The sequence below is a fragment of the Ochotona princeps genome, chromosome 4 (genome assembly GCF_030435755.1).
Source record: "Ochotona princeps isolate mOchPri1 chromosome 4, mOchPri1.hap1, whole genome shotgun sequence".
NCBI lineage: Eukaryota > Metazoa > Chordata > Mammalia > Lagomorpha > Ochotonidae > Ochotona > Ochotona princeps.
The window spans coordinates 5,211,116-5,234,922 of record NC_080835.1 but is presented as its reverse complement, the minus strand read 5'-3'; the positions used below and the strand labels follow the sequence as shown (position 1 = coordinate 5,234,922).

Below are 23,807 nucleotides of genomic sequence, written 5' to 3'. Positions count from 1 at the left end.
TCTGGGTCTCCCACATGGGTGCAGGGTCCCAAGGCTTTGGGTCGTCCTCGACTGCTTTCCCAGGCCACAAGCAGGGAGCTGGATGGGAAGCAGGGCTGCTGGGATATGAACCAGCACCCTTATGGGATCCCGGTGCGTGCAAGGCGAGGACTTTAGCTGCTAGGCCATCATGTCAGGCCTTGAACATTTTTTTCACATCCTTGTTGGCAACCCAGGTGTCTTGCTGGTGAAATGTCTAGTTTTCTTTCTTTTTTTAAAAAAGATTTGTTTATTTTCATTACTAAGTCAGATATACACAGAGGAGGAGAGACAGAGAGGAAGATCTTCCATCCAATGTTTCACTCCCCAAGTGAGCCGCAACGGGCTGGTGCTGCGCCGATCCGAAGCCGGGAACCAGGAACCTCTTCCGGGTCTCCCACGCGGGTGCAGGGTCCCAATGCATTGGGCCGTCCTCGACTGCTTTCCCAGGCCACAAGCAGGGAGCTGGATGGGAAGTGGAGCTGCCGGGACTAGAACCGGTGCCCATATGGGATCCCGGGGCGTTCAAGGCGAGGACTTTAGCCGCTAGGCCACGCCGCCGGGCCCTGGAGATTCTTTTTAAAGTCTGAAAGTTCTAAGTATGAATACTCCACCAGAAAGAGTTTCTTCGGATATTTCTCTCTTTGGTCTTTAGATTGTTTCTCATTGTTATCAAACTGTGTTCTGACAAACAAAATTGATTAAAATTTTGTTTAAAGATTTATTTGGTTTGGGACCCAGTGCAATGGCTCAATGACTAGATCCTCGCCTTGCATGCACTGGCATCCCATATGGGCACCGGTTCTAATCCCAGCTGCTCCACTTCCCATCCAGCTCCCTGCTTGTGGCCTGGGAAAGCAGTCAGGGATGGCACAAAGTCTTTGGACCCTGCACCTGCGTGGGAGACCCAGAGAAATCTCTGGGCTCTTGGTTTTGGATCAGCTCAGCTCTGGCCATTGTAGCCATTTGGGGAGTGAACCAGCAGATGGAAGATCTTTCTCTCTGTCTCTCCTCTCTGTACATGTGATCTACCTTTCCAATAAAAAATAAACAAATCTTTATTTATTTTAAGTAAATATTTTAAGATTTGTTTGTTTTGAAAGAGTTATGCAGAGAGAGATCAATCCACTGGTCACTCCCAAAGTGGCCGCAATGGCAGGAGCGGAGCCAATCTGAAGCCAGGGCTGTCCTCCACTGCTTTCCCAGGCCATACACAGGGAGTTGGGTGGAAGTGGAGCAGCCAGCCAGGACTCCAACTGGCGCCCTATGGGATGCTGGTGTTGTAGGTGCCTGCTTCACCAGCTATACCACAACGCCAGCCCTGTTGCCATTTAACTCTTATCTGAGGGAGCAGCATTGTGGTGCACTGCACTGAACCCCGTCTGCCAGGCTGGCTTCTCAAGTCCTGGCTACTCTGCCTCTGGTCCAGCTCCCTGTTGATGCGCCTGGGAAAGCAGCAAAGGATGGTCCAGGCGCTCGGGCCCCTGAATCCACATGAAAGACCTTGACTCCCGCCTTCACTCCAGCCCAGCCCCTGCTGTAGTAGCTATTTGGGTATTGAACCCACGGATGGAAGACCTCACTCTCTGTTACTCTGCGTTTCAAATCATTCAAAGTTTAAAAATAAATATGCAAAATTTACTAGAGATGCAGAAAAACACTGAAAGACTTGAACTCCCTTCCACGCATTCATGAGCCGAATTCCTGAGAGGCTGGGGGCCAACACTCGGGCAGAGGAGATCCAACCTCTGGTGCCATCACCCAGGGCTTCCAGGAGCAGGAAGCTGCAGTGGGGACCAGTGTCGTGGAACCCGTGTGCTCGGAAACGGCCTGCAGGTGGCGCTCGCTGCCATCTTCACTGTCAGGCCAGCGTGCAACCCCAAAATCTTTTTTGTGACCCATCAAGTTACTGAATTGTTGTTGTTGTTTATGCTTTTTGCGTCACATGTAGTAAATATTTGACAAACTCAAGATGACGATCCTACGTCTAGTCAGGCGTAGGTCCTGTGTTTCCATCAGGAGTGGACCAGATGGGGCCGGGCACAATGGCTCAGCCACTAAATCCTCACCTTGCAAGTGACAAGATCCCGTGGGTGCTAGTTCATGTCCCGGCTGCTCCACTTGCCATCCAGCTCCCTGCTTGTGGCCTGGGTAAGCAGCAGAGGACAGTTCAAGCCTTGGGACCCTGCACCCACATGGGAGACCTGAAAGAAGCTCCTGGCCATTGCAGCCATTTGGGGAGTAAACCAGTGAATGGAAAATCATTCTCTCTGTCTACCCTCTTTTTTCCTGTAAATCTGCCTTTCCAAGAAAAATAAATAAATCTTAAAAAAAAATAAAAATGGACCAGATTTATACCCAGTGATGCCATGAGGTCATACGGGGGCTGGACAGTTCCTGTCCCCTCACACTGTGGGAACTGTCCCAGTGCCCCCGGCTGTCCTAATAACGTGGCTGCGTCAGCGCCTGCCCTGCCTTGCTCCCTACCCCGTATCCATGGTGATGCTGGTATCCTAAGGCGGATGCATACAGTTGTATAAACTTATTGCACATGCAATTAGGTGCAGTGCAGAAAAACTGAACAAGCAGGGGGCTGGTTTATGCATTTACTACCAGACACTTTGATTGTTATCTTAGGGTGTCTTCCTTCTACTAACAAAGTTCATAGTTGAACAGCTTGCCATGCTACTCCAGTGTGACCTCACCCCTCCCGTGTTTATCACAGTTGGTTTGTTGCTTTGTTTTGAGAAATATAGAGATGGGAAGAGATGATTTTTTTTTTCTATATGCCAATTCACTCCTGGAAAGTCTGTGACAGCTGGGACTAGGCCAGGATGAAGCCAAACAGCTGGGAATTCCATCCAGGGTCTCTCCCACTTATAAGGCAGGAACCCAAGGACTCAAACCATCACCTGCTGCCTCCCAGCATGTGCAATAGTGGGAAGCAGGATGAGAAGTGGAGGAGCAGGAACTTGAACCAGGCAGGGTGATCAAGAATGTGGGCCCGTACCCGCTCCCCCCTTGCGGGTATCAGGGCGCCTCTCAACCTTCACTGAGCCTTATGCAGAAAGCCCTGTCTTCAAGCTTACTGCACCCCCAAAACTGGAGCAGGGAGAGCCACCAGCCCCATCAGAGCCTGATCAGCCTCGCCAGGGTCTCATCTGCCCCAGGGTTAAGAGGAGAGTGGCACAGCAGGGCAGGGCCCGAAGCGGATTCGAGCCCTGACTCACTAGGTAAGGCGCTGAGTCCCACCCTCTCAGGCTCCGGTCTTCCTCGTATGCACATGGGGTGCGATCAGGTGCGTGGGCGTGGGGAGGCCGTGGGAAAGCCACGTAGTGTCCCCACCGCTCACCTCCTGCAAAATGGGCCCAGTAGACATCCAGCTGTGACCCGGGACCCTCCAGCGTTCCCCCACCCCTCATGCGAGGGCGGGGAGTTGGGGGAGTTGCTCTCAGCCTCCTCCGTCCTTTCTGGACCAGGCCGAGGCTAGAGCTGAGAGTGCGTGGGGTGATACACGGGGTTGGGATGTCTGCCTGGTTCCAGAGTGAAATGGGCTCTCACCGCGGGTCACCCTCACCACTTTGCGACTCAAACGGGGATCCTTGAGGCCGAGCAGGGCAGGGACTTACCAAGGTCACCCATCGAGCCCGCAGCCCCCTGGGACTCGTGATGGTCGTGATGGTGCCGCGGGTCTGCGCCCAGGGCGCGGGGGCGGGGACCTGGTGCGTGGTGTCCAGCAGGAGTCCACCAGCCCCGGGGATGGGGGTGGCGAGACAGGGCGGGGACGCGGGGCCAGGCTGAGCGCAGAGGGGGAAGGGCGCGGGGCGCCCGCCCGGCCTGAACGCCGGGAATACCCTGCAACCCGAGCTGTTGGCCCTGGTTAAAAATACCCGGGTCCTGTCCTGCCCCACCCTCACCCCCCTCCACCTCCCCTGTGCCCTTCCGCCCCTGCCCGCCCCGCCCCGGCAGGCGCTGGCCCCTCCCCGGGGACAGCCCTGGCCTTTTACTGATTTGTCCTGTCGCGGAGTTGGCTCGGGGCCTGCCCAGGGAGGGGCGGCCGGGAGGCTGTGGGAGAGATAAGGGACACAGAGGGGGGAAGCCAGGTGGGGGAGCGAGGAGGAGGAGGAGGAGGAGGAAGGCGGGGAGGGAGGGACCAGGCGAGGCGGGGCGCGGGGACGCGGGGCGAAGACGGGGAGAAGCGCTCTTCCTGGTTGGGCCCTGCTCTGCTCTGCGCCGGGAAGCCGGCCCCGAGGACCGCGGCGACCCCCAGCTCCCCTCCTCCAGGTAAGTCGCTGGGTGGCGGAGCACGATCACCCCAGCCTGGGTCACGCTGCGGGGCTCAGGGGCTGTCCCTGCCTTGGTTCTTTCCCGGCTCGGGGCCCTGGGCGAACTTGGGACAGGGACGGGTCGGGGGCTCGGGAAGCGCCCGAGAGCCCAGGCGCGCGCTGTCTGCAGGGCTGAGCTGGGGCACCGGGCAGCCCCGACCTCCCAGCCCCTGTGATGGACCGGCGGACAGGGACAGGGACCTCCGACTGCTTGCAGCATTGCGCCCTCTGGGAGGGAGGGTGGGGCGGTGTCCTGGAGGCTTTGCCTGGTTTAGGGAGGGGGGCCCCCAGTGCTAAGGCAAGGTCTAGCAAACCTGCCCCAGGGGTCTGCCTCTGGCCCCTGAAGGCTGGCTCCGCCCAGCCGCACCTGACCCCTTGGCTGGCTGTCCTTAGGCTGAGGGGGTTCCTCAAGACAATGGGAGTGGGGAAAAGAAGAGAGGGTGGACAGGACACTTGGAAACTGGACAACCCCATTGCTGGGTCCTGCGGGGGCTTGGGCAGATGGCCTGCGTCTCTGAGAGCTGGGAGGAGGGCAGGCAGGGGCCAGGGTCTCCCTGGTGGGCCTGGCTCCTGAACCCAGCTTCCATCCCGCAGCATGGCCGAGGAGATCATCACGCCGGTCTACTGCACGGGAGTGTCCGCCCAACTCCAGAAGCACCGGGCCAAGGAGCTGGGCCTGGGCCGCCATGAGAACGCCATCAAGTACCTGGGCCAGGATTATGAGCAGCTACGTGCTCGCTGCCTGCAAAGCGGGGCCCTTTTCCGGGACGACGCCTTCCCCCCGATTCCCCAGAGCCTGGGCTACAAGGAACTGGGGCCCAATTCGTCCAAGACCTATGGAATCAAATGGAAGCGCCCCACGGTGAGCAAGTACCCCCCACTCTGTCCTTGGGTGATGGGGGTGGGGAACCAGTGGGGGCTGCAGGTCCCTGGGAAGGAAGCAGTGTCTGGGGGCGGGTCTGGGGCTCCAGGAAGGGGCTGGTCCCCAGACAAGCCTCCGGGTCTTGTAGGAGCTGCTGTCAAACCCCCAGTTTATCGTGGATGGAGCCACCCGCACAGACATCTGCCAGGGCGCACTGGGTAGGCCTCCCCTGCAGGGGGGAGCGGGATTCGGGGTGCCACTTCCATAGTCAGTTCCCCGTTCCTTTCCCGTTCCTGTGGGCTCTGCCCCAGCTCCTCCCTTCAGCAAGCCCAGACAGGCTCTGGCTATCGGTGCTGGGGCTGGTCTGCCCAGATTCCTGGGTCTTTTCTGTCAAGCTAAGGGGGACCCCGCCCAGGGAGCCCCAGGGATCTCCCTGGCATGGGCACCCCCCAGGGCGCTGCCCCAGGGGCGTGCCTGACCTGGGGCCCTCTCCTCCCAGGGGACTGCTGGCTCCTGGCTGCCATCGCCTCCCTCACCCTCAATGACACCCTGCTACACCGAGTCGTCCCTCACGGCCAGAGTTTCCAGAACGGCTACGCCGGCATCTTCCACTTCCAGGTGATGGGGCTTGGGGAGGAGGGACAGCGTCATCCCATCCCCCACTCCTCCTGCGCCCTGGACACCTCTACCCCAGAGCCCAGCCCGAGAGGAGGGTTGGCATGGATCTCCTTCGAGCCGCTTTTCCCCCTCGGTGTTTACTCAGGGCTTCCTTAGATCTTTGGAGTCAACTTAATGAATTCTCAGTGAGCTGGTGTTGGCAGAGAACACACCCAGCGCCCCTGGGTTAGGTGTGGGGGACATCCAGGTCTTGAGTGACCCCGCCTTCCGCCTAGGTTAGTGATCCCCTAACCCAAGCTGTCCTCTCCCGCCCTAGGCAGGAGGAGTGGGCTGTCAGCCGCACCTGCCAGAGGCTAGTCTGCAGGGGCGGGCCTGGCCGCCCCTTTCCCCGCCTCCTCTCCGTGCTCCTCCAATCCACTCCCTCGCAGCCTCCGATTGGCCTTTTTCAACGCTCCCTCCTTGCTTGGGTCTGCCTCCTCACCTCCCTGCATTGTTCCTGCCCCCGGCCACTCCCAGCTTGGCTGCCGGACGCCCATAACCTGGGGCCCGACCCCTGCTCCTGGCCTGGAAAAGCTGCGTTCTCCACTCCCAGTGGCACAGCCAACCCCACTCATAGTGCGGCTGAAGGGTCTGAATGCCACTTTTGCAGGTGACACCCTCTGTGCCCCCCACACTCAAGCCTGGCCTAAAAGGACACGGCCCGTCCCAAGGCTTTCCAACGTGTCCCCACCCGAGGAGGCAGCTGACTGCGGCTCTGTTTTGCCCATCGGGATACTGAGGCCCAGAGAGGCTAACTTGTCCGGAATCATGTTCCTAGCACTCGCAGGGAAAGCAACTGCAGGTGGATCTAGAACACACCACACATAAGCACGCGATGTGTACCTGTTACATGAGGGTATTTCGAGAAGTTTCTGGAACATGGAATTCAAAGATCATTTTATGTTGGTACAGAAAGCCATAGAGATTCTTGGCAAAATGTGAGTTTTCATGAGTTTTAAAGAAGTTATTGATTTGAAAGGGGGAGAGAGAGAGAGCTCTTCTAACTACTGGTTCTTGCCCCAATACCTGTAAGTCGTCAGGGCTGAGCTGGTCCAAGTCAGGAGCTAGGAACTCCATCTGGGCCTCCCACAAGGAAGGCAGGGAACCAAGGGCTTGAGTCATCACCTGCTGCAGGGTTAGAAGGGCACAGAGCCTGAATGGGACACACCTTGTCATGAACTTGACCCCTGAGATGCCTGGATTTCAAGATTTTTCAAATACTCCAGCAGGTGATCCAAGGGTCCTCCATTAGGGGAGGGGCATATGTTAGAAGACCTCCCCTGGGCCCAGGGGATGCCCAGGTGGCGAATAGCACTGAACCCCATGTCCAGGCACTGCAGGGTGTGGGCAGCCCGTTGGGTCCTGACACCGTTATTGCCTAACAGGCGTGAATCGTGTCCGGCGGCGTGGAGGCTCAGGCCGCTGGGGTGATCACATCTGGGGCAAGATGTACAGTGGGATGTGAGATTTCATCACATCCCTCAGCGGGGTGTGCAGTTTGAAACTTCTGAAGTGTCAGTTTCTGGAATGTCCCGTGTCAGGTTCAGCTGTGAGAGGTAACTGTGACCTCGCATAAGAGGCGTTTACTGTACACGCATGCAGTGTGCATGTGTCTCCATGATCTAGAGTACATGCATCCAGGGAGCCTCTAGTTTCCTGTTGAGGAATGCAGGCAGCTATATGTGGCTGGATACTGAAGCTAGGGCCTGGGGGCCTCCCTCCCTCCCACGGGGACTCACTGGGCCTCTCCCCTACAGCTGTGGCAATTTGGAGAGTGGGTGGACGTGGTAGTGGACGACCTGCTGCCCACCAAGGATGGCAAGCTGGTATTCGTGCACTCTGCCCAGGGCAACGAGTTCTGGAGCGCCCTGCTCGAGAAGGCCTATGCCAAGTGAGTGGGGGATCCTGGGGTGGGGGAGGAGACCCAGGGCTGTTGTCCACCCCGTGGAAGGCACAGGCTGGGGTGAGACATGATCCCTGACAGGGTGCTGAGCCGGAACCTTTGCAGGGTGAATGGCAGCTATGAGGCCCTGTCAGGGGGCAGCACCTCGGAGGGCTTCGAGGACTTCACGGGCGGCGTCACTGAGTGGTACGAGCTGCGCAAGGCCCCCAGTGACCTGTACCAGATCATCCTGAAGGCGCTGGAGCGCGGCTCCCTTCTGGGCTGCTCCATCGACGTGAGTGCTGGCCCACCCCCACCTCTGGCCTCCACCCAGGGTCTTCTAACCAGCCCCTCCCCCTTCCCCTCCCCCATGCCTATCTCCAGACGACCCACCCCCTTGACCTCAGGGCCCCATTCCTGATGGGCTCAGTCATGTCTCTACCCCCAGCACTGTGCAGGCCCTACAGCTCTGGGAACTCACTGTATGGCCTTGTGTGAGTGTGTGTGTGTGTGTGTGTGTGTGTGTGTTGCTGAGTGTTCACGCACAGTCTGACCCAGCAGTTCCCCTGCCCCAGGAGGTGTGTCTGTATGTGAGGGTGCTGGGCTGGGTGGGTCCCAGCAGCTGCTGAGCGTGCAGGTGGTGACACCCATGGGTCCTGACCCCCATGTCCATGTCTTCCTGCAGATCTCCAGCGTTCTTGACATGGAGGCTGTCACCTTTAAGAAGCTAGTGAAGGGCCATGCCTACTCAGTGACTGGTGCCAAACAGGTGCAGCCCTGGGTGGGGTCTCCTGCCCCCTTGCCCCATCCCAGCCTCTCCTCTGGCATCGTGAGGCTGGGCATGGCCCTGGCTCCTCCTCCTCAGGCCTCCTGCAGTGTCTTATCCATCGGCCTTGGGGACACCCCTCCTGCGATGCTGTCCCTACTGTGTGTTGGCCATGGGTGGTGTGCATACTCGCCGCCTCCCATGGTTTTGCATGCCCGGGACCCAGGCAACGTGGTGCCCCAGCTGCGTTGGTGTGGGAGATGAGCTGGACGGGGGCGCTTGCAGGCGTGCCTGATGGGAGCCTCGGCAACAGGTGAACTACCAGGGCCAGACGGTAAACCTGATCCGGATGCGGAACCCCTGGGGCGAGGTGGAGTGGACAGGAGCATGGAGTGATGGGTAAGCGCCTGGGGGCCCCTGGCAGGTGAGGGGCACTGGGGGCCCTAGGGCTTTTGCCAGCCAAGGAAGCCTGCTGTTTGAGCAAGGGACCCGTCTCCATAGTGCTGGGTCTGGGAACTTCCCTTGCCGAAGCCCAGGCTCTGTGGCCTGTGGCAGAGCTGGGCCAGGCAGGATCACCCATGTACCAGATGACACAGAGTGGGAGCTGTGGGCCCGTGGCCACACTCAGCACTAATATGAACCAAGGACCCCATGCACGGCTTAATCTTGAAGCAGCCTCCCAACTGACCCGGACTTGGGGTGGACCGCCCCCCTTCCATTGGGAGACGGTGGCCCTGACAGTGCTGTGGCCTGCTCCCCACAGTTCCCCCGAGTGGAACTACGTGGACCCATACGAGCGGGAGCAGCTCCGTGTCAAAATGGAAGATGGAGAGTTCTGGTGAGCAGCCCTCCCTCTCCCCTCTCCCCGTCCCGCTGGGCTTCCTGCACCTCAGGGCTGCACCACCATGCCCTCGGGGTGCCTTGACGGTGTCCCCTCTTCCCCCCTCCCCCTTACCCGGACTCAGGATGTCCTTCCGAGACTTCATGCGTGAGTTCACCCGCCTGGAAATCTGCAACCTGACGCCCGACGCGCTCAAGAGCCGGACCATCCGCAAGTGGAACACCACGCTGTACGAGGGCACCTGGCGGCGGGGCAGCACGGCGGGCGGCTGCCGCAACTACCCAGGTGAGCCCCAAAGCGGGCGGCACCGTGGCGCCCTCCTGGCCAGGAACCCCGGTTCCCTGCCTTGCAAGACACACATAGTTACGGCCAAACTTGTGGATGCTGAAGGGGCACCTGGCCTCTGCTGTCCCCTGCAGCCGCTCCTGCCTGGCCCGTATTTGCATCCCTCGTGGCCCACTGCCCATCTCCCTTGTCCCCTGTGGCTTGGGGTCCGTGAGTGTGACCTTCCTATTGCTCCACCTGCAGCATACTCTTCACCTTGGCTTCACCTCTGCGCCCCGACCCTGTGCACCCTGGTTCCTCCCACCCTCTGACTTCCGCCTTCAACCTGCTCTCCTCTCCGCTCGCAGAGCTGTCCTCTGTCTCCCTCCTAGGGGGCGCCATCCCTCTTCTCCCATCTCACCTGCCCTCCTTTCCCCAGGCTGGAGTTGTCATTCCAATCCTGTCCCTGCAAACACTTCGGGCTGCTGGCCTCACTCCTGCTCTGAGTTGCCTGGCACATGGGCAGTCCTGCCTGGCACAGCACTGCCTGGCACCACACAGTGGAGGCCGTGGGTTCCCCCCTCAGATTTCCCTGCTGCTGTCCTGGTCTCATGCTTCTCCAGTCCTCACCAAGACCCCCTGCCCAAGACCCCCCAGCTCTGCTCTGAACCCCCCACCCTCCTCGCTTCTCACTCCTGTGTCCCTATGGAAAACTCCTTGTCTTGAAGCAGGCCTCACCTGACCCCTCCCCATCTGTTCTCTGCTCCCCTTCAAAGCAATATCCCCTTGGGGATCACCAGTGCCCTACTTCCTTGCTCCTCCCTGCTTCTATGATTTGACTTCGTGGAACTGTACTTCTGTTTTTCTGAAGATTTTGTTTACCTAACAGGCGGACAGCAGAGAGCAAAAGTCAGTGACAGACAGAGCAGGCGGGCTCCTGTGTGCTAGGTCACTCCTCCAATGGCTGTAGAGACCCGGGAACTCGGTGCGGTCTCCCACACATACCCACCAAAGGCCAAGTACGTGAGCCGTCACCGCCACCTCCTGGGTCTGCGCTAGCGGAATGCTGGAGGTCAGAGCTGGGGGCAGGCATTAAACCCAGGCCCTCTGGTGTGAGACATGGGCATCTTAGCCAATGGGCCAAACATCCAGCCCTGGCCTTGTATTGTAGTTCTGGTGGGGACATAGCTCATTGCTCAGAAGTTTTCAGGAAATACCAAAGGAGTTCTTATCGGTGATGAGATTTTTAAAATATATATATATTTTTTGGAAGGCAGAGTTACAGAGAGAGATGGAGAGACAGAGAGATCTTCATCTGCTGATTCACTCCCTAAATGGTTGCGACGGCCATAGCTGAGCCAATCTGACACCAGGAGCCTTTTCTGGGTCTCCTGTATGGGTGCGTGGGCCCAAGCACTTGGGCCATCTTCTGCTGCTTTCCCTGGCTGTTAGCAGTGAGCTGGATTGGAAGTGGAGCAGCCAGGACTTGAACTTGTGCCCATGTGGGATGGTGGCACTACAGATAGAGTTAGTCTGCTATGTCATGGGGCTGCCCCCGCTTCCAGGGTTTTTTCCCCTAGTATTTGTGCTTCAGTGCTATGCTGAAATTTAGAAGAAATGCTCATTTTTGTGGCTTCTTTTTCTTTTAACCATGCCAGTCCAGTTTCCATCCCTCCATGCTGTTGTCAAGGTCACTGGCAGCTGTGGCTTTGCCAGACTTTGCCCTCCCGTCCTGCCTACTCCCTCCAGTGACCCTCCACGTGGCTCAGCGCCCTGTTCCAGTCACTCTTTGCTGGGTGGATTTAATCGCAGCTTTCCCTTAAATAAATGACCCCAGCCCCATGTCTGGCTCTCCTGCAACTCTAGGCAGATTCATTCTTCAGCAACCTTGTAGCTATCGTTTCCCAAGTTTTTCCTGGTGATTTTTTTCTTAAGATTTATTTTTATTGCAAAGGCAGATATACAGAGAGGAGAAGAGACAGGAGAAGAGACAGAGAGGAAGATCTGTCCGATGGTTCGCTCCCCAAGTGGCTACAACGGCTGGAGCTGAGCCAATCTGACGCCAGGAGCTCTTCCAGTTTGCCCACGCGGGTGCAGTGTCCCAAGGCCTTGGGCCGTTCTTGACTGCTTTCCCAGGCCACAAGCAGGGAGCTGGATGGGAAGTGGGGCTGCCGGGATTAGAACCAGCAACTATATGGGATCCCAGCGCATGCAAGGCAAGGACTTTAACCACTACGCTATTGTGCTGGGCCCCAATTTGTTTATTTTTTTATTGCAAAATCAGACATATAGAGAGAGGAGGAGAGACAGAGAGAAAGATCTTCTGTCTAATCGTTCACTTCCCAAGTGACTGCAACGGCTGGAGTTGAGCCAATCCAAAGCCAGGAGCTCTTCCAGGTCTCCCATGTACATCCAAGGCTTTGCACCAGCCTCTGCTGCTTTCCCAATTGCATTAGCAAGGAGCTGAACAGGAAGTGGAGCAGCCAGGACTTGAACTGGCAGGCTTATACGATGTCCGCGCTGTAGGTAGAGGCGCTGCCACAATGACACCAGCCCCTTCCCTATGAATTTTAGAATCATTTCTCTGTATTTAGGCTTTAATTTGGAATTGCATTCGGTCTACAAACTAATTCGAGAAGGACTGACGTTTTTACAACTTTCAGACTCCCTAACCGCGAGTGTGGCATATCAACTCATTGCTTGCTAATACAAGAGCAGGCAACTGTAGTTTCTATACAGCCAACTTGTTAAGTTTTAATTAATGTTACTGATGTTTTGGTTTTCTCGTGGGTAATATAGTATCTGTGAGTAAAGAGGCACCTGCTGCTTCATTTTCAGTTCTTAGTAACTTCTGTTGCTTTTTCTCCTTTAGCCGGCTGGCTAGGGCTGTGGACTGAACAGGGCTGATACTGCGAGTGCCCTTAACCCTCTCTTACAGGGGAAGTTCTCCCTAATAAGCACTTACTATAGGCCTCACCACCAATTGGCTTCTCTTCTCTTCAGTTTGAGAGGCAGAGAGCCTTACAGACAGCTCCCAGTCCTCTGCTTCACTCCCAAATTTCCTCAACAGGTAGGACAGAGCTGAGGACAAGGCTGGAAGTCAGGAATTCAATCCAGGTCTTCCACGTGAATGGCAGGAACCTAGCTGCTTGGGCTACCACCTTCCAGGGTCTGTCCGCAGAAAGCTGGAATCAGAGCCAGAGCAGGAGTTGAACCTGGGTCCTCTGAGCCAGGATGCAGGTGTTGGAGCTGTTCAGCTACATGCCTGCTCCTCAACACCTTTTTTTTTTTTTTTTAAGATTTATTTATTTTCATTGGGAAGGCAGGTATACAGAAAGGAGAAGAGACAGAGAGGAAGATCTTCTGTCCAATGATTCACTCCCCAAGCGGCCGCAAAGGCTAGAGCTGAGCCAGTTCGAAGCCAGGAGCCTCTTTCAGGTCTCCCCCGCGGGTGCAGGGTCCCAACGCTTTGGGCCGTCCTCGACTGCTTTCCCAGGCCACAAGCAGAGAGCTGGAAGGGAAGGGAAGCTGCTGGGACTAGAACCAGCGCCCATAGGGGACCCTGGAGTGTTCAAGGCAAGGACTTAAACCATATGCTATCGCACTGAGCCCCTCCTCAACACCTTCTTAGGCAGGATTTCCCACAGGCATTAAAAAAAAAAGTTTATGTATTTTCATCGTGAAAGCAAAGTGACAGACTTCCATGCATGATCCACTCCTCCCTTTGCCTGCCGGGGAGTCCGTGAGGGTGGAGCTCGGGCGCTGGAGTCATCTGCTGCCTCATGCATACATTAACAGGAAGCTGAATCAGAAGTGGAGTACAGCTCAATTGGGTGAAGGCTGCAAGCGTTGGCATCCTACATGGCCATTGGTTCATGTCCTGGCTGCTCCGCTTCCCATCCAACTCTGTGGCCTGGGAAAGCAGCCGAGGACGGCCCAAAGCCTTGGGCCTCTGCACCCGTGTGGGAGACCTGGAAAAGGCTCCTGGTTCCTGGCCTTGGATCAGCTCAGCTCCTGCCTTTGAGACCACTTGGAGAGTGAACCATGAGATGGAGGATCTCTCTCTGACTCTCTCTCTCTGTAACTCTGACTTCCAAGTCGAATCTTTAAAACATTTTTTAAAAGAAAGAAAAGAAGGAAGGAAGAAAAAAGAAAAGTGCTGTATCAGAGACTGCTAGCGTCCCAAGCAGGGGTTTAACGTACTGCTCCATTCCACTGGCTCCAGTGAGCGGTTTGCAGTTCTATCAGCTCTTCGCAAACATTCCAGTCAGCTAACTCTGGCAGGTTTTCAGCAGCCCTGAGAAGGCCTGATGTGTTAGCAGGTACACTCTCCTCAGGCAAACGATCAGGTCTTTTTCTCTGCAGATTTGCCAATTCCAGATCCTATGGGATCTCCGTGGCCTTGTGTGGCGGCCTTCTTTCCTATAGCGCGATGTTTCTGGGTTATTCATGCCATGGTTTTGTGCCAGTGCCTCATCTTGGGTGCACAGTAGTCCGTGAGGGAGCAGTGTGTTCCCTCTTGATCTGCCCTCCTTGGTGATGGACATGGGGGTTGTTTCTTTCTTGTCTTTTTTTAAATGGGTAAGACTATTATTTCCACATTTTTTCCCCTATATCTGGGGTAAAGGGGGAGGTCAAGGGAGAAGCCCCACCCATCCCAGGTCCCTGATATAGGGCATGCTCCGAGGGTCTTGCTCAAGTGGTTTTGATAGTTCAACAGTTCTGAATCGCTGCCAGTCTCACCATTCCAAGCACGATGAGGTCACTGAAGAATCCTCTGATTCACATAGTCTACCTTAGAGTCTCCATTTTCCCTGTTTTTCATTGTCAACATATGGCTGGGTAGTTGATTGATTTGTTCTGTCCTCTGCCTTTTCATGGTTAGGGTTCTGAGTCCGGCAGTTCGATTGGGGGGATCCCTAAAGAACGGGGTTTGTTTCTGCCTTCGGGGCTGGTTGCTGTGAGCGACCCGGTGTGCCTGTGCTTGCGGTTCACCAGGAGTGCAGCTGCTGAGTCGGATGCAGAGGAACTGCCAGCTGCCGTGCCAAGCAGAGACACAGGTCCGCATTCTCACTGCATCCTGGGAGAGGTCTAGCTTCTCCACCTGTTAGTGTCCATCAGTCATTCTAGCAACTTTAAAAACTAATTTATTTGAAAGCAGAATGACAGGGCTATTCTGTATCTGCCGATTCACTTCCCACACAGCTGCAAATGGCCAGGCTGGGCCAGGCCAAAGTAGGAGCCAGGAAGTCCGTCCCCGGTTGCCCACATGGATGACAGGGGCCTCGATCTTGTGGTGTAGCTGGGACCCTACTCAGCATTCTGACAGGAGGTGGGGCATCCCGAGAGGCAGCAGCTTAACTTGTTGCGCCAGCATACCAGTCCCTCTTCCTGTGGGCTTGAAGCTGTAGGCCACTGAGGCTCTTAGTTGCTTTTCCCTAATGACTCATGATACGGAACATGTTGTTATGTGCTTAATGGCTGTTGACGCCTCCTGTTTGGCATGTAGAATGCCAAAGTTGCTCATAACTTGGGTGTTCTATGTGAGAATCTGTTGACAGACTTGCTCACTGTGTTTTCCTGAGTACCATGGTTTTCGCTCATATGTTGGGATCGTAGATGCACTTGGCTTCTTTTTTGTATATGGTGTGAGGTAAGGGTCCACCTTGATTCTCTTGCAGGTGGAGATCTGGTTTTCCCTGCATCATCTGTTGAAGATTACTCTGTACCCCACTGAATAGTCTTGCACTCACACTCTGTGAGCTTTGTAGCAAGCTTTGGGATTAAGAAGTGTAAGTCAAGATTGCTTGCTGGTCTTACAATTCCACGTGCATTTAGCATTGGCTTTCGCACTTCTGTGACCAGGGCAGCTGGGATTTCCACAGGTGTTTCATCAGTGGCACTAATTTCTCATTCGTAAGTCTTTCCATCCATGAACATGGGCTGTCATTTGATCTTTAATCTCGTTTAGCAGTGTTTTATGATTTTCAATCTCTGAGTCTTCCAACTCCTGTGTTAAATGTGTTCCTTAGGATTTTATTCTTTGGGTACTATTGTCACGGAATTGTTTTCTTGGTCACTTTCTTGAGTTGTTTCTCGCTGGCATATTAGGAACATATCTGAGTGTTGTGTCTTGAGCTCTGAGTGTTGTGTCTGTGCAAGGATTTTCCGTATGCCAACAGTGCTTCGCTTTTTCTTCCCCGTTTGAATGCCTTCTATTTTCTGCTTGTCTAACTGTTCCAGGTAGAACTTGAGCGCCCTGCTGAGTGGCAGTAGTCGATGCTAGCATCTTGTTCCTAATCCCTGGCTGAATGCTCTCTTTCATCATTTAGTGTAACATTAGCTTTGGATTTTTCATAAATGCTCTATTGGTCAGCCTTCCTCACGTTAACTAAAGTGCTGAGAAGTGCCACTGATGAACGAATGAGTTTACAGTTTGGGAGGTCCACAGGCCAACGTTTTAGGGGTGGGGAGAGCTACTAGCCTGGCCTATGACAAGGGCAGTTGATGGCAGAGGAAGGATGGAGGGGTGAGGCCAGAAGCCCAAAGACAAGACCCCCACTGGCTTCTCACTAGGTGTCTCTCCCTGTAGGACCACAGTGGTTCAATCATGGGCTGCACCACAAAGGCCCATCCAATCTCATCACGTCCTAAGGCTCCTGTCTGTAGAGTAGACACTATCCTTCAGTTAAGCTCATGTAAGACTTTGGGAAACAAAAACTTTTAACAACAGAACTTGGGGGGTGGGGTCTGCCCAGATTCTTTTCTGAACTATAACAAATGCCCTTTATCATGCTGAGGGCATTCCACGCTACACCTATTTGGGTTTTTTTAAGTCATGAAAGGGTATTGGATTTGGTCCTAATCCCTTTCTCTGTCCGTTGCCATGATGCTGTGTTTCCCCTTGTTCTGCTAATGCGGTGTATAACCTCCGTCCATTCTCTCTAGCTGAACTCTCCTGGCATTCTTGTGACACATCTTACTTGGCTGTGGCATCTTAATCTTTTTAACATATCTCCAGATTTGGTTGACCGGTGTTCTGTTGAGGATTTTTTTCATCTCTATGATATGCATCGATTATTTGATTTCTGTGACTTTGCTATCAACGTAATGCTGACCTGCTGGGGGGGTGAGGAGATATTCCTTATCATTAGTGGGTTGGGAGAGTTTGAGAAGGACAGGGATGAGTGATTCTGTCAATGGTGGAATTCGCAAGTGAAGCCAACTGGAAGGTCACATGGAAATTGATTTGAGGTTATTTTTCCAACCTCCCAGGAGTTTGGAGTTTTTCCCCACCCCCACACTCACACTCAATCCTCTTCAGGATTCCAGCTTTACTGCAGGAATTCTGTGTGTCCTCTGGCTCTGGGGCACCTTGGCTTTCTCTCGGGTCCCCGTGCCCAGTGCCTTCAGGGTCGGCCGAAGCACACTACTCCATTTACCTTGTAGAACTAGTTCCTGTCTCTTTAAACATATACACACACACACACATTTTATTTATATGAAAGGCAAAGTGATAGGGAGAACCATCCATGCTTACTCCCACACACACAGCAGCCTGGGACAGGATCAGGGTTTCCTGTGTGGGTGGCAGGGACCCACATTTGAACCATCACCAAGGGTGTGCTGGCAGGAAGCTGGAATTGGCCATGGCGATTTCAGCTGGCCCATGGACTCCAGCACCGTGAGTGACAGCTTAGCAGCCACCTCCAAGACCTGTTCCCATGTCAGTCTTAGAACAAGCGGTCCTCCCACAAGGCCATTGTGGGCCCCTTCGCTGGCCCTGCCCAGCCTGCCTAGCCCCTGGCGGTGCACCTGAACTTCCTGCTTGTCGTTTTCTGATGGTGCATGTGAATCCCCGGGTCTCATGGCCTGTGGCCCCTGTGACTGTGAGCGCGAGGGTCTCATGGCCTGTGGCCCCTGTGACTGTGAGCGCGAGGGTTTCATGGCCTGTGGCCCCTGTGACTGTGAGCGCGAGGGTCTCACGGCCTGTGGCCCCTGTGACTGTGAGCGCGAGGGTCTCATGGTCTGTGGCCCCTGTGACTGTGAGCGCGAGGGTTTCATGGCCTGTGGCCCCTGTGACTGTGAGCGCAAGGGTCTCACGGCCTGTGGCCCCTGTGACTATGTGACCCTGAGGGTCTCATGGCCTGTGGTCCCTGTGACTATGTGAGTGCGAGGGTCTCATGGCCTGTGGCCCCTGTGACTATGTGACCCTGAGGGTTTCATGCCCAGTGGCCCCTGTGACTATGTGAATGCGAGGGTCTCATGGCCTGTGGCCCCTGTGACTGTGACCCCTAGGGTTTCATGCCCAGTGGCCCCCGTGACTGTGTGAGCGCGAGGGTCTCACGCCTGTGGCCCCATGTCCACTCCTTACTCCTTTCTGGAGAGCTGCATTCACAGAATGATTCATGTCACCCCAGAAGCCTGTACTATGTTCCTTTTATTGCTGTGTGACAGGGCTTATTTGGCCATCACTGCTGTATAGCCCCTCGACAATTGCCGGGTGATGAACTGGGTGGGGTCCCCAGGTGGCTCAAAGACTGTAGGTCCAGGTGACTGTGTGTCCTGCAGTGGGATTTGGGGTCCTGCAGCAGAGACCCCCCCATTCCCACCAGCAGTGCCTGGGGATGTTCTGTCCTCATCCTCACTCACGGATGTGAGTGTGTCTCCTGGATTCTAGTAGCCTCCTGTCCACCGTGATGGCCCAGCCTCCCTGGCCAGCAGTCATTTGCTCTCTGAAACAGTCCACTAGTGCATCCACAGTGAGGCCCGCTTGCTTCTGCCCACGAGCCCTGGCCAGATACGTGCTGTCCCTCTGCAGTAACTTCTGCCCGTCTCTGGCCAAGGACAGTTACCCTAACCCAGCAGCCCGTTTTTAAGGAACGCGAGCCTCCAGGGTAGGGACAGAGCCTGCTGCAAGGGGCCTGGCACGGTTTGCGCAGGGACGCTCGTGGGGCCACGCCCTGGCCCTGCCTCTGATGCCCCTGCCTTCCACCTCTCCACCTCCTGCAGCCACCTTCTGGGTGAACCCCCAGTTTAAGATCCGGCTGGAGGAGGTGGACGACCAGGACGACTACGGCAGCCGCGAGTCTGGCTGCAGTTTTGTGCTGGCGCTCATGCAGAAGCACCGCCGCCGAGAGCGCCGCTTCGGCCGCGACATGGAGACCATCGGCTTTGCTGTGTATGAGGTGAGGCCCCCGCCAGGGGGCGCCCGAGGCGCGGCCGTGGGTGGGGCCTGCCGGGGGCGGGGCTTCCATCGGTGGGCGGAGCCAGGGAGGGTGGTGCTGTGAGGGGAAGCCGGTCACTCAGCCCCTGGGAGGCGACTGCTGGGGCCAGCCCTTGGCAGGAGTAGTGTGACCCCTCTGGGCCCTCAAAGTGTGAGCAGAGGCCTTGCTGGCTGGGCCATGGTGGGACGGACACTTCTAGACTTCCCCTCAGCCAACATTCGGAGACCCCTGCCAGTAGAGGCTGATGATGTCTCTTGGGGTCCTTCCACCTGGGGCCGCCTCTGGGAGGAAGCCAGGTCTAGGGGAGCCCTGCCCCACGCCCCTGGACAGACACATCTGACCCTTCCGTGCTGTCTCTTGCAGGTCCCTCCAGAGGTAGGTCTGACTCCTGACTCACCGGATTGAGCTGCCCCCGAGCACACAGGGCAGGCACTGCCCAGCCGAAAAGTCCACCCTACTTGAAGTTCCCCCCCGCCGACCCTGCACAGTCCCCACGCTTGTTCAGCGGGCAGGGCGCTCCTGAGGTGGCAGGATTTGAACCTGGGTCCTCAGAGAGCCCCACTCAGAGGGGCACACAGGAGGCTCTTCCTGTCTTGGTGTGGGGGGCAGAGCACTAGCTGGGAAGAGTGGTCTGTTCCCTTGAGACTGTTCAGGCCGGTGAGGTGGGCATGGGGGCCCTTGAGCCTTCACCCAGGGAAGAGCCTGGTGGAAACGGGGGTGGTCAGGACCATAGCCCCACCCCCCGGGATTGGAGCTGGGGTTGGGGGAGTTCAGCTGAATGGCAGCTACTGCAGCCCTGCTCTCCCCGCCTCCAGCTGGTGGGCCAGCCCGCCCTGCACCTGAAGCGCGACTTCTTCCTGGCCAACGCGTCCAGGGCGCGCTCGGAGCAGTTTATCAACCTGCGCGAGGTCAGCACCCGCTTCCGCCTGCCACCTGGGGAGTACGTGGTGGTGCCCTCCACCTTCGAGCCCAACAAGGAAGGCGACTTCGTGCTGCGCTTCTTCTCCGAGAAGAGGGCAGGGACCGAGTGAGTGGTGGCTGGGTTCTCCCGTCAGCTCCCCTTCCAACCCCCAAGTTCCCCCTTGCGGCCTCGTCCCACCAACCAGCCCCCTCCTCCTTTTTCCTGTCCCTGCAGGGAGCTGGATGACCAGATCCAGGCCAATCTCCCTGATGAGGTGCGTGTCCCACCCCTCCAGGAGCCCCCTCACCACCCCACCTCCACCCCGTCCCACCCTGGGCTGCAACCTGGTGGGCGGGGACGGAGCCCCCCTCACCTCCCCTTCTCTGCACAGCAAGTGCTCTCCGAAGAGGAGATTGACGAGAACTTCAAGGCCCTCTTCCGACAGCTGGCAGGGGAGGTACGTGGGGTCCCCGTGGGGGTGGGGCAGGTGGCACCGGGGACCAGCTGGGCCTGGGACAAGTGAGGTCAGCCCCTGGTGTCTCCCCCCAGGACATGGAGATCAGTGTACGGGAACTCCAGACCATCCTCAACAGGATCATCAGCAAACGTGAGTGCCCAGGGACTGTCCCCAGTGTCACCTGCCCGCCCCTGCCCTGCCCCACCCACCAGCCCCCCAGTGTCACCTGCCCGCCCCTGCCCTGCCCCATCCACCAGCCCCCCAGTGTCGCCTGCCTGATCCCGCCCTGTCCCATCCACCAGCCCCCCAGTGTCGCCTGCCCGCCCCTGCCCTGCCCCACCCACCAGCCCCCCAGTGTCGCCTGCCTGATCCCACCCTGTCCCATCCAACCCCTCATCTTTGTTTTCACTTTGGCTGAACCGTGCCGGCTTGCTGGCTGCCACGCTGTCCGCCACGCTGTCGCACGATGGGACCTGCTGAGCATGTTGCATGTCCCTGGCTGAGGTGACAGAATGGCTTTCTTGCAGACAAGGACCTGCGGACCAAGGGCTTCAGCCTGGAGTCGTGCCGAAGCATGGTGAACCTCATGGATGTATCCTTGGGGCAGGCTGACTCCCAGCACTGCCCAGGGTGGGGTGGGGGAGGCTGTCAGCTGGGGGCAGGTGCTGTGTGGCCTGACTCCCAGCACTGCCCAGGGTGGGGTGGGGGAGGCTGTCAGTTGGAGGCAGGCGCTGTGTGGGCTGTGCCAAGGACCTGTCTGTCCACGATCAGACAGCCTCACTGGCATTTTCGGGTTGATTTGGAAGCGGGAGGGGGGAAACCGAGAGAGGAACCTGCATCGTGTCCTCCGCCCAGCCCACTGTATTCCGGGTCTAGGTAGGGGTGCTCTTTCTTCTTTAACACCTGCCCAGCGTGATGGCAATGGGAAACTGGGCCTGGTGGAGTTCAATGTCCTGTGGAATCGTATCCGGAACTATCTGGTGGGTGCCCCGCTGCTCCTACCCCTCCTCCCACAGCTCAGCCCTGCCCCCTGCCCAGCCTTGCCTCCCCAAGCTCACATGTCCCAGTCACCAGACATCAACCTGGACACACGCAGGAAGGGCTGGACACTGACACTTCCTCCCGTGGTCCCCTCCCCAGGCCGTCTTCCGAAAGTTTGACCTGGACAAGTCGGGCAGCATGAGCGCCTATGAGATGCGCATGGCCATTGAGTCTGCAGGTAAGGCCTGGAAGGCTGGTGACAGCTGCTCCCGTGCCCCCGGCTGCTGCCCTGGCGCCTGCCCTGGGGAGCCCGTGCTGGTGCTGGTCATCGTGGCAAGGGCCACTTTCACGGAGGCACCAGGAGGGACGATCACTGACCTGGGACCACCCAGCTGAAGAGGGCCTGGGCCAGGCTGCTGAGTGCCAGTGGGAGGGGCACTGACTTAACCATGGACTCCCCTACCCCCTGAGGCCCCGGGCGCCCAGCAATCTGGCCAGTTTTGAGCCCCCCATCCTGCCCTGCCAGGCTTCAAGCTCAACAAAAAGCTGTATGAGCTCATCATCACGCGCTACTCAGAGCCAGACCTGGCAGTGGACTTCGACAACTTTGTGTGCTGCCTGGTGCGACTGGAGACCATGTTCCGTAAGTGTCTCTCCTGGCTGCCGAGCCGCGGTGCCCGAGGGCTGGGTGGGTGTGGTGGGCGTGCAGTGGGTCACCTGGGGGCTGTGGACGGAGAGGGGGGCCCTGCCCCACATGCATGTCCCACTGAGTCAGAACCATGTGCCATCCTTTCTCGAACACGCAGGGTTTTTTAAGACTCTGGACACCGACCTGGATGGAGTTGTGACCTTTGACCTGTTCAAGGTGGGAACCTCTTGTGCAGGGCCATGGAAGGGAGGCCGGGGGATGGACTTCCTTACCTGGTCTGTGTCCTCCTGTCCCTTCTTGGGCCTGGGCCTGTGGCCTCATGCCCTAATGGCAGGGTCACCTTAGTTCTGGAAGTCAGGGAGGGGTTCTGGGAAGGGAGTGGGATGGCAGGGGGTGGAGGGTGTCTCCCGGACGAAGGGCTGGGTGGTGCCTTCAGGGCCTTGGTGGAGGGGGTGCCCAGGCAGGCACTGAATGGCTGCCCGGCCCCTCCCCACAGTGGCTGCAGCTGACCATGTTCGCCTGACGGGCTCAGGTCCCTCTCACTTCCTCCTGTTTCCGTCTGCCAAGCCACGCCTTCCCGCCATGCCAGGCCAGTCCTTGCCAGGCCACGCCCCGCCCCGCCAGCTACAAGTGCCTTCCCTGGAGTCAGGAGGCAGTCTTCCTGCCCTGCTTCCCCTAGCTGCCAATGTCATTGCCACTGCTGCCACGGGGTGGTGTGATCCTTCCTGCCCCAGCCAGCTGTGGGCACAGGAAGGATGCCCCAGCTCTGCTGTCGCCCAGCCGGAAAGGTAGCGTCTGCTACCCCCCAGCATCCTGCAGTGTCTCCTGCTGTCACTCCAGAGGCACCCCCACCCCTGGCCTCTCCTGCAGATGCCACCATAACCACTAGCTGGGCAGGGCGTGTCAAGCCCGCGGGCTGGGCCACTTGTGCCCTCCTCACAGAAGCCCATGCCCCGCCCCCACCCTCCCCTGCTGCCCAGCCCTTGCCCACTCCTGCCCAGCTCCAGGCCCCTCTCCCACCCAGCCCCAGGTCCCCCACCTCCTTTTTTATATTGGGGATTTTAAAGGGAACTCTTCAGGTACTGGGCATAGGGATGCCAGAGGCACTGGGGTGGGGGAGGCCCATGTCCCCATGTGGGGGAATCCCAAATAATAAAGGAAAAGGCCCCACGGCAGCGTCTGGAGTGTTTCTCTCATGCATCTGGCTGTTTCCGTTCCCCTCCCCCTTTCACACCTGCTGGAGCGTGGGGCATCTGGGTGAGGCCTCTCTGGCCCAAGTCCCAGCTACAGGGCCACACAGCTGAGGACCCACGTGGCCCCAGAGGCCTGGCTCCTCCTTGCCTTGCTGCACACTCCTGCCCCAGGGTGAGGGGGTGAGGCTCCCACCTCCAGTCGGAACCCAAACCCCTACTTATCACTGACCTGGCCTCCTCCCCACCGGAGCTCCTTCCAGCTCTTGTCACAGGTGGGGCTGTCCTTGTGGCCCAGACACCTGTGTTTATGGAAGCATCCAGGGTTCAGGGACTTCTGGGGTTCCGGCTTTTCTTACCCTAGATAAGAATTGGCCCTGAGCTGGGAGGAGGGAGGCCGAGGGGGCAGGACAGAGCAGGAGGAAGGGAGGAGAGCAGAGGCAGGCACTCTGGTGTGGAGCTGCAGCTGGGCCCCTGTGTGGGCTGCACCTCCATCCAAAGCCATCACTTTGCCCCCACATCTCCCTGGGAAGCCCCAGCTGGGAGGGGTTGATATGGGAGGGCAGCTCAAACTCCATCCTTCCCTCCCCAACCCATCCTTCTCTGTGGCGAGCGTTATTTGAGTGGAGGCTAGGGTTTCCCAGAGCTGGGATCCCCACAATCCCCAGTTCCCAGACTGAAGACAGCGGGCTGGGGGTGGAAGGGCCCTGGGGGGTCTCCAAAGCCTCCTCCGGGGGCACCCTGGCTGTTCGTTCAGTGGGCAGGACTGGCGGCCATGACCACCAGT

At 57.4% G+C, this 23,807-nt stretch overlaps 1 protein-coding gene across 1 annotated transcript; it reads left to right on the top strand.

Annotated features, from left to right (window-relative positions):
- The first annotated feature begins 4,145 nt into the window (after positions 1-4,145).
- CAPN1 (calpain 1) lies at positions 4,146-23,014 on the top strand. The gene is made up of 22 exons (XM_004596686.2): positions 4,146-4,302; positions 4,938-5,205; positions 5,354-5,423; positions 5,705-5,823; positions 7,620-7,753; positions 7,871-8,039; positions 8,430-8,513; positions 8,824-8,909; positions 9,274-9,348; positions 9,476-9,636; positions 18,628-18,803; positions 19,206-19,217; positions 19,658-19,869; positions 19,978-20,017; positions 20,135-20,200; positions 20,293-20,350; positions 20,728-20,792; positions 21,112-21,180; positions 21,341-21,419; positions 21,708-21,824; positions 21,988-22,046; positions 22,327-23,014. Exons 2-22 carry the CDS (start codon positions 4,939-4,941, stop codon positions 22,351-22,353), a joined length of 2,145 nt encoding a protein of 714 aa, XP_004596743.2. The 5' UTR covers positions 4,146-4,302; position 4,938; the 3' UTR covers positions 22,354-23,014.
- The last annotated feature ends 793 nt before the right edge of the window (positions 23,015-23,807 follow it).

Excerpts from the sequence above, each read along its gene's own strand:
- CAPN1 (XM_004596686.2), top strand. The coding sequence starts at position 4,939 with ATGGCCGAGGAGATCATCACGCCGGTCTACTGCACGGGAGTGTCCGCC. Across the intron at positions 19,870-19,977 it reads GAGAAGAGGGCAGGGACCGA|GGAGCTGGATGACCAGATCC; the intron begins GTGAGTGGTGGC and ends CTGTCCCTGCAG. Across the intron at positions 21,420-21,707 it reads CATGGCCATTGAGTCTGCAG|GCTTCAAGCTCAACAAAAAG; the intron begins GTAAGGCCTGGA and ends CTGCCCTGCCAG.